Raw genomic sequence first — 10034 nt, 5'->3', positions numbered from 1 at the left:
CCGAGCTATAGTGTTGTAATTATTTATTGTTAATAAACAATTATACAGTAAACAAATTGTTTTATTCTTATTTGGGTACAAAATGTCCGCCGAATTTCCTGCTGCGTTTCACTTTTTCTATATCGACGTCGGGAAATTGTTTTTTAACGGCCTCCATGTTCATGTTGGGGAATCTGTTCATTAGGCCGATTACATGGTTGAAATTTCTCCTAGAAACAAACAATTACATGTACACAATATAACTGAAATAAGTTAACAGTTTTTCTATATATGTATAGAAATACACTTCACATATAAAGTAATAAATTTTTTATATTTTCTACAATTTGCAAACAACTTCTATGCAAAAAAAAGCCTCTAAATTATTCAGATTCAAATTTTGATCCAGAGAAAGTAATTTTTTTTAACCTTCTAATTTTCCTACAATTGAGAGACCATTTTCTTTTGGAGTAATATTGAACATCAAGAAAAATTTTTGTATTTGCCTGGTAAAACATATTTAATTTATTCCAGGCAGATGTGCTTCAAAGCATGTTTAACTTCTTGGATAAAAAGTATTGTCCACTGACTGGAAATGAAATTTTAAAAAATATTCCAGGCAGTAGAACATAGTTGCATATCTATTATGCATGGTCACAATGCCTGTATAGTGTAGATGATTTCAATTCGAACACCTCACAAATTGGGGTACGGTCAATATACTAAATTCACGCATTGAAACAAATAGCAAAATATATAATAGGGATGATACAAAATATTAGGAACAGTTCCAAACGAGTAACGGCTGTAACAGGTATTCATTTAAAATTTAAGAAAATACTAGTTCCAAGATATCAACTGTTCCGGAGTAATAGAATATAACAGATTACAGACGGAACAATGGGAATAGCAAAAGAGAGAGAACAGAATAGCGAAGGAAACTGCCTTTTGGCGTTCCTTTTTTATTCGACGAAACTCAAAACGGGGATTGGCCGGATTGGGGATTTATTTAGACGAGTAGACGAAAGATGGAACCGTTGGCGTTTGGCGTATTGGTCGATTTTAGCATCAGCATCATTCTTTTATACGGCAAAATCCAAAACTTTATTAATTTTTCATAACCGTTCCGTTTCCCCTTAAAGTAGGTATTAAATTAAATTTTATATCGTGTCAAAGTTGTTTTAACGATCTTGGTTGGAATTGTTATTAAGTAACAGGTATTTGGAACTGTTCCAGAATAGGAACAGGAACGTAACGGAACAGTTCCAAAAAAATACTAGTCTGTACCATCCCTAATATATAATGAGCGGTCCTCGTATATTTAAAGACATCTGATCGCTGGAAATTCCTAAACCCCGGCCCGTTCAACGAGAAATTTTATCAGAGAGAGGTAGGCTCCAGGTCCCCAGCAATGACGTGTAAAAGACGAAGACAAAAGATTACTACCGGCGCTTTGGGTTTGAATTGTGGACCGGGCCTATACGATAAATTTTACAAGGGCCTGGTGCCAGTTGCGTTTTATGTTTTATTTCTGTTTGTTAGAATCAGTTGTCTTAAGAGTGTGTTGGTCGCGTGTCGTAATTTTATAAATTAATTTGCTGTTACCGTTGTGGTCTTTGTTTTTGTCGTTGTTACTGTTGTTATCACTGTTTTTAAATACTTTTTATCTAACAATTTAAAATGGCATTGTGGAGACCTTTTGATGTTTCTCATAATGAAATGGACAATTTGGAAGTTAATTCCGACTTACTTAAGACTTACATGTTCAAACCCAGAGAGTTGTTTTAAATATTTTCAATTGCCTAAAAAACAAAATGCGCGCGGGGCCTCACAAAAAGACATTTTAAAAAGAGTTTGTGAGCTGACTAAACTTGCCCGTACTACCATCTACACAGTGATAAAAGCCGGAGACGTCATCGATCATTCTGTGAAGAGAAAAATATTTTTTACAATCCTTCTGTGGCACGCCTATGCTTTACAAAGAAGATACCGCTAATGACCCGAGTTTTAGTTTTTCTGCTGTTCGGATTGAGTTCATATGGACTATAATAGAATGGATTTTTTTCAAAACTATACCTACTCACGGACAAAAAACAAAGATAACATTATATTGTATAGTGGGACAGAAAGACAGAAGAACTTTAATAGCCTTAGACTGTACACAGAAATGATGTTTCTGTGAACTAAAAGAAATGTTAAATTTTTCAATACAGTTATAGTCCTCAACATTAAAATACAAAGAATTCTTGTAAATAATGATTCTTTGGTCCTCAATAGTATCGGCGATGCTTCAGATTATAGTCAAAAAGTATTGACTAAACACATACAATATACCTTACTAAAACAACTAATTCTAATATTTCACTTACCTTTCCTGTTTCTTTTTATTAAGGTACAACTTTTCCCTATATTTCAGCAAAAATGCCTCAACATCAGTGTCATATTTATAGAACTTGTATTTCTCTTGCCATTTTTTATTCATGTATTGTGGTATAGGATGTTCGGACATCCTAAAATGATTGCATAATAAAATAGTCATAGCAGCTCAACTAAAATTACTCACTTGTAATAATAAGTAAGCCCAAAGACATTCTTTGTTACTTTTCCCGGTCTTTCTCCATTTTCTCCTGTTTCTAGCTCATGATAAGCCCTGTTTCTCTCCCTTATAACCTCCTCTAAATTTTCCATAGATTCTTCTACCTTATCGATCCTTTCAGGACTGGGAAACAGCATCGTTTGATCCTTACACTCCTCCTCCATTGTCAGGAGCATATTCTTCTCTTTAAGAAGTACATACCTAAAAATAAAGGCTGATGATTTAAGCGAACATACAAACTTAAACAAGTAAGAAGATTTAACTTTACCAAAGTTTATGCAAGTCTGAGTTCGATTTCAGTCTCATTTCGTCCTTTGTCCATGACCGACCACTTTTGATTTCACGCTGGCCCCAATTATCTTTGTGGTCGAAAAATTCCATTAAATCATTCCTGGGAGTTGTGGTGCTTATGCTCCTGTAATATGTGCTAATAGGTGTACAGTTAAATAGTTATAAAAAATTAATAAAAGTGTTTTTTCTTAACAAACATAACCTCAACTGACCTTTTTAGTGAGGAAATCGATGGACCATAGTTGCTTACGCTGGTGTGCAGCGTCAAGTTATTTAATAACTTACAGATGTTTAATAATTTAGTTGTGGAGCCCATTCTGTTATTTGAATTATTGCAGGAATTAGGGTCTCCAGTGGTTTTTTTAATTCAATTTATGAAAAAGAAAATCGGGAGTCTCTCCAGTACGTTCTCTTGACATTGACATTGACAGGAATTATTAGAATTACGTCGGTTAGGGCTTAGGGTCGTTTCTCACGAAGCGAATTCGCTATTGATCAAATCCTTTTGAGGCCTAAGAACATAGTAAGTAAGGATAATACTCGCTTAACTATGTAAATTGTTCTTTTGTAGATAAAAGTCTTATACGATGTAAAAGCTCAGTACAAACCAATATGCAATGCGCCTACTTGTGAACTGGCCTTAAGGCAGAACTGTCAGTGTCATGGGTTGACATATTATTTTGTGGTTAGTTTTTTATATTTTTAAAACTTGTGTAGTCTTCGTTTTATTTAGTTGAAGTTCTAAAAATCGTTGAAAAAACTGTTTATCTTGAATCCAGATTGACTCAACCGTAAGGGGTAAGTTATCATAAAATGTTTATGTAATTGTTTGTTTCCTGACGTCAATTTGAATGCCACCATTTGATCCCAAAACTGATCCTGGACTTGCCCCCTATTTAAGCAAATCTTGATTGTATTACACCTTTTTGAATGCTTGAGACATAATTTTCAATAGGACACTTTACGGCATATAAGAGTGACCACATAAGGCTAGCACACATCAACCCATAGAACCTCTAAAGACAAAGCATATCTTCCTTAATAGTTTACTAGATCTAGAAATGAAGCCCAACTTTCTATAATTATTTTAAATAGACCTTTCTTTCATGGTGAGGCACCATTAAAAGCTTCTACAGAACGCGTATTCAAAGATCTTAGAGTTAGATGTACGGACTACAGTACTGTGACTGCTGTCGAGCAAGCTTTGTCCAATTTGAAATTTAAAATCCAATTTGTGTTTTTGCCAGTAATTTTCAAGTATTTTTAGAGTAATAAGGAAGTCTTTTATCCACAAAAGGTCCCTTTTATCACTTAGTTTCACTGATCACAAACAATTAGATAAGTCAAATTCAGTTATCAGTTTTGGCAACTGTACAACTGAATTTTCACTTAATTCAATATAAATTTCTTACCATAATATTTAAAAGTACATAATAGAGAAATGCACCAAATAGTTTTTTGTAAACATAATTTGAAAAGTAAAAGAGATGGATAGATCAGCAATTAACCATTTAATTAATTATAGAATCACAAGTTCTACTTTTCTTGAACTAATCAGAGATTGGGCTGTTTAGCGAGAGTCAATTTGGTTTCAAGAAGAACAGAAATACACCACAGGGTATATTTAATAGAAGCAGTTCTGTTTTGTAACTTCAGCAAAGCTTTTCACTGTGAGGAACTATTGATCTTGCAGGTCTTATTATAGGAACATAATTCTTGATATGTACATGCTAGTACAATAATTGTATTTCTATGATACTAAATGTGTCAGACAAATATTCAGAGTGCCTGGAAGAAATAATATGCAGATTCTTCAGATAAAATATGACACATTTTCGGCAATGAATGAACTATTTTCATTAAAGCAAACTCTTTATTCTTTATAACTACCTGGGAAACACTAGACACTAAAAAATGCTGGGGCATAATTGTTTCATAGTTAAAAAAACACTAAGTATAACACAGGTGTTCTTACTGAAAGTTGACATATAGGTGAAACCATTTTTTTGTGAAACAGTCGGGAATTTGAAATCATGGGTCCAAAAAGTTGAAATTGAATTATTTCACCTTGAAATTTAGAGCCATAATTTATTTCTTCCAGGCAGTTGAAGTTCATTTTATTGAGAGATGATTATCGTAATTCTGAATTCCTGGAAAGATTTTAAGTTCTTGGTAGAATTAAACAGAGATCTTATTACTTATCTTGAGAACAATTAATAATTTTCCTAGATATAAGTTGTGGTGGAACAGTACTATTAAAATAACTACCAATGCAAGGGATTTCACCTATAAAAAATATAAAACTATTGAAAAGCTAAATGAATTAAAAATAAATGCTGCAATCAACATCTTTGCAGGAATTGTACCAAAAAATAAACAGGTATTGAGTCTAGATGAAGTGGAAATAACCGGATTATTAGTAAATATAGAGAATGATCTTCTTAATCAAGTAAATTCTACCTTCTAAGAAAGTATCTTCCATATTAATCATTCACTTGCAAAATGGACTTCTTTAATAAAATCTATTAGTTTGAAATACAGGTGAAGTAACCGACCTACTCTTATCCAATTAAGTTACTGTCCTACATACAAATAATTCTATAAGCAATAGTATCCATTTATATAATGATAATAATAATTATGTTTCAGAGTCCCAACCCATTGTCCAAGATGCCACGAATAATGATAAAGGGTGGTGTCTGGCGTAACACCGAAGATGAAATCCTTAAGGCCGCCGTAATGAAATATGGCAAAAACCAATGGTCTCGTATCGCTTCACTATTACATCGTAAATCAGCAAAACAGTGCAAAGCCCGTTGGTTCGAATGGCTCGACCCTAGCATCAAAAAAACCGAATGGTCCAGAGAGGAGGATGAAAAACTCTTACATCTAGCCAAACTGATGCCCACCCAATGGAGAACGATCGCTCCAATCATTGGTAGAACTGCTGCTCAATGTTTGGAACGATACGAGTATCTACTGGATCAAGCACAAAAAAAAGAAGACGGTGACGACGGAGACGATCCAAGAAAACTTAAACCCGGAGAGATCGATCCGAATCCAGAAACGAAACCGGCGAGACCAGACCCGAAGGATATGGACGAAGACGAGCTGGAGATGCTGTCAGAAGCCCGTGCCAGATTAGCAAACACTCAAGGCAAGAAAGCCAAACGTAAAGCGAGAGAGAAGCAACTTGAGGAGGCGAGACGGCTCGCTGCATTGCAAAAAAGACGTGAACTACGTGCGGCCGGCATTGAAGTAGCACCACGCAGAAGAAAGAAGCGTGGAGTGGACTATAACGCGGAGATACCGTTCGAAAAACGACCGGCAATCGGTTTCTACGATACGTCCAATGAAGCCTTGGACCCTATGGCCCCGGACTTTGGACGAATGACCCAGCAAAGACTGGACGGAGAGCTGCGAAGCGAGCAAGAAGAAAAAGAGAGACGCAAAGATAAAGAGAAGCTGAAGCAACGGAAAGAGAACGACATACCGGAGGCCATGTTGAAGAACCAAGAACCGGCAAGGAAAAGGTCCAAGCTGGTGCTGCCATCCCCTCAGATATCCGATCAAGAGCTGCATCAAGTAGTGAAACTTGGCAAAGCGAGCGAAATCGCTAGAGAGGTCGCTGCCGAGAGCGGTGTAGACTCAACTGACAGCTTATTGAACGATTACACTGTTACACCGCAAGCGGTGGCCACCCCAAGAACCCCCGCGGTACAAACCGACCGAATCCTTCAAGAGGCTCAAAACGTCATGGCTCTAACGCACGTGGATACTCCTCTGAAAGGAGGTTTAAACACACCACTGCATAACTCAGACTTTAGCGGAGTCACTCCGCAGCAACAACTCGTGGCCACCCCCAACACTGTCCTCGCTACTCCTTACAAAACCCCGGGAAGAGCAGGAGGTGCTACCCCAGGAAGCACCCCCGGATTTAGCACTCCTAGCAGTATAGTGGCTGCCGGTGGTTCCGGTTACATGACCCCTTCGGTGAGAGATAAATTGAACATCAATCCCGAGGACGGTCTGGTGGTAGAGGACAAGGCACAATTCATGTTTCAAAAGCAACAACTGAAAATGGGCCTGAGCAGTTTGCCGCAACCTAGGAACGATTATGAAATAGTGGTTCCGGATCACGAGGACCAAACGATACCGGAACAAGCGCAAGAACGAGTTGTAGAAGACCAGTCCGATGTGGACAAGAGATATCAAGAAGAAATGAAGGCGAAAGCTTTAAAAGAGCTGCAGTCAAGATCGCAAGTTATCCAGAGGGACTTCCCGAGGCCCCAGGATGTTAATTTATTAGTCCTCAGGCCCCAAAACGAGAGTTATTCTTTGACCGAACTGCAGAAAGCCGAGGAGTTGATCAAAACCGAGATGGTCACTATGCTGCAATACGACAATTTAAAAAATCCACTGCCCGTGCAGGTCAAACAATCCAATAAATCTCAAGCTCAGCAACTAGCGTTCCTCGAGGAAAACCCTTATGAGAACTTCAAGAGCGAGGAAATGGAACGAGCGAGGCAAATGTTGAAAAAAGAAATGGAGGTGGTCAAGAAAGGAATGAACCACGGAGATCTATCGATGGAAGCTTACACCCAGGTATGGGAAGAATGCCTCAGCCAAGTTCTCTTCTTGCCCAATCAAAACAGATACACCAGAGCGAACTTGGCGAGCAAAAAGGACCGATTAGAGTCTGCCGAGAAGAGATTGGAGCAAAACAGAGCCCACATGGCCAAGGAGGCAAAAACCGCCGCTAAAACCGAGAAAAAATTACGAATCCTAACCGGAGGATACCAGTCCAAGGTGCAATCCCTCATGAAACTTCTACACGACGCATTCGAGAATATTGATCAAGTTAATCTGGAACTGAACACCTTCAAGTTCCTACAGGAGCAAGAACAAATGGCACTGCCCAGGCGGGTTCAGTCTTTGACCGAAGACGTGGACAGGCAAGTGAAAAGGGAGCAAATGTTGCAAAAACGATACGGAGAATTGCAAAACGAAATTAGGGAATTACAGGAACGGTATGGGATGGTACAGCAGAGACATCAAGTGCGAGAAGAAGAAGAAGAGATACCGCAGCCAATGGAAGATGAGGACGTTGCCACGTCAGTGGTTGTTAACGGGGAAGTCGAGCACGTAGCACAAGAGACTACTAATTAAATTATTGAATTATAGGTTTAAAAGTTAAGATTTAGAAGTAACTAAGAGAATTACGTGGTCAGATTTAAGGACATTGGATTTGTTATTTTTAAGAAATAGGCCTTAAGAGGTCGTTAGAAGCATGTTGATTATTACATGTATAAAGTTAAATAAATAAAATTTATGGAAAATGTGTTGTTTTTTTATTTATTTATTAGATTCCTGTGTTTTTCTAAGCATTGCATTTGAAACTGTTGAGTTTCAAATTTTGAGAGGAAAAAAAAATTAATAATAAAAGTAACCTCCCTTGAATTGAGCAAAATTGATTTCGAGAAACGGGTGAATGGAGTTTATTAAATAGGAATTTAATAATTCCAATAAAAACTCTAGAGATGAGAAATGCAAGATAATAATTTATCTCTTATTGGCAACGGAATATCTTGAATTCTGGTGACTAAAATGTTGTAATTATTGATCTATATGATATACCAAGGGCTCTTTAAGCTACTATTGAAATCCATTTACTGGAATCAAGATATTGACATTTTTCTCACTGGAGTGTCTGAAAAAAAGAAAATAATTTGTCTCCTATTGGCAACTAAATATCTTGATTTCTATTGGCTAAAATGTCGTAATTGTTGATTTCTAGGATACTATAAAGGTTCTTCAAGCAACTACTGAAAAAATTATTGGAATCCATACATTAGAAATCAAGATATAATACTTCGAAAAAAATTGATGTCCAAAGGCTTTATTGAATAAAAAAAATTATATAGAGAGTAAGTAAAACAACCAAATGACCAACCGTTGAGGCGTCAATATAATACCTACATATGAAAATAAAATAAGATCACTCATTAAAAAAATCATAGATCAAATTATAAAACACACAAAGTCATCTATAGACATTTGGAAGTGCATACATAAATTGTGCAATAATGCGTTTAATAATTATGTAATATAACAGCTACAAATGTTGCAAAAAAACGAGCTCAGAAGTCGATAGATAGAACATCAGTTCCTGTGTATATATTATACCCTAAACAAATTATTGTATTGAATGAAATTCAAGGTATTCATTTATTTGCTAATTCCAGTCTAGTTGGTTTATTATTTTAGGTAATTGATCCCAAGACTCCATTTTTTAGTTCTAAGTATCTTATTAATCGCTGCCTGGAATAATGGTAGCATAGATTGATTTCTAATTTCAATCTATTCTCAGACAATTAAGATTTAATAAGTAAAGATTTAAAAGTTTAAATTTCTTCTAAATACGTGAATAACTTCTTAGAGGTTTCATTTATTTGTAAAACAAATACTTAAAAAGTATTAAAAGAAAGCAGATTTAATAATAATTACTTTATTGTTACTTACAGACAGTTGAAATCGTTATTGTAAATTCCAGGCAGTTGTATCAGCTTTTCTACGTTAAAGTGGCCTTGCAAATGCCTGGAATAATCCAAAGTTAATTAATATTTCTGTTTCACTTCCAGGAAGATGAAGTTATTATTCTTTTTTACCTATTCCAGGCAGTTTTGTAAGATTTCCTTATATCTTCAATGGAAATTCTAATAACTGAACCATACAGAAAATAATTCCTTTTTTTCTTCAATAATTAAGCGTAGGTACATATATATAAGTCTTATCGTCTATTGATTCGTCAAAATTATGAATTTAATTTAATTTTCGTTGAACAATAAAAAGAATACAAATGGACTAATTTTGGATGTCCATTGGACAAATGGTGCTATCTGGCGTTAAAGATGTAAAGAAGCTATATTGACAAGCTAAAAATTCTTAAGGACTAAATGATGTTATCAATTAAAGTGTTAGAAGAAGGAAATAAGAACTATGGGAATGAATGATAAGAATAAAGATTTCCAGGCAGTTGAGGCTGGAAAGAACACTTTAACAATCTCCTGGAATATGGAAATTTGACGCTTTAATTCGTCTAAAAAAGTCAGAATTGACTTCGAATGCCTGGAAGAAATTGAAGAATTAGTTCGTTTAAAACTGGGAA

The 10034-nt window shown here is 35.9% G+C and overlaps 2 protein-coding genes across 3 annotated transcripts; one reads left to right on the top strand and one right to left on the bottom strand.

The window, feature by feature from the left end:
* Positions 1–6: 6 nt before the first annotated feature.
* On the bottom strand, positions 7–3284 carry LOC126745606 (39S ribosomal protein L47, mitochondrial-like). 2 transcript variants are annotated; one of them, XM_050453544.1, is made up of 5 exons: positions 3079–3284; positions 2844–3002; positions 2543–2776; positions 2349–2489; positions 7–209 (listed from the first exon to the last, which is right to left on the bottom strand). In XM_050453544.1, exons 1-5 carry the CDS (start codon positions 3180–3182, stop codon positions 68–70), a joined length of 780 nt encoding a protein of 259 aa, XP_050309501.1. In that variant the 5' UTR covers positions 3183–3284; the 3' UTR covers positions 7–67. The 2 variants fall into 2 exon arrangements, with proteins under 2 accessions (XP_050309501.1, XP_050309502.1); XM_050453545.1 differs by having other exon boundaries at positions 2844–2990.
* Positions 3285–3531: 247 nt separating this feature from the next.
* LOC126745877 (cell division cycle 5-like protein) lies at positions 3532–8207 on the top strand. The gene is made up of 2 exons (XM_050453907.1): positions 3532–3664; positions 5516–8207. The coding sequence occupies exon 2, from the start codon at positions 5537–5539 to the stop codon at positions 8033–8035; it is 2499 nt and encodes an 832-aa protein (XP_050309864.1). The 5' UTR covers positions 3532–3664; positions 5516–5536; the 3' UTR covers positions 8036–8207.
* The last annotated feature ends 1827 nt before the right edge of the window (positions 8208–10034 follow it).

Source organism: Anthonomus grandis, chromosome 16 (genome assembly GCF_022605725.1).
Source record: "Anthonomus grandis grandis chromosome 16, icAntGran1.3, whole genome shotgun sequence".
NCBI classification, from domain to species: Eukaryota; Metazoa; Arthropoda; class Insecta; order Coleoptera; family Curculionidae; genus Anthonomus; species Anthonomus grandis.
This window is presented reverse-complemented; position numbering and strand designations above follow the sequence as displayed.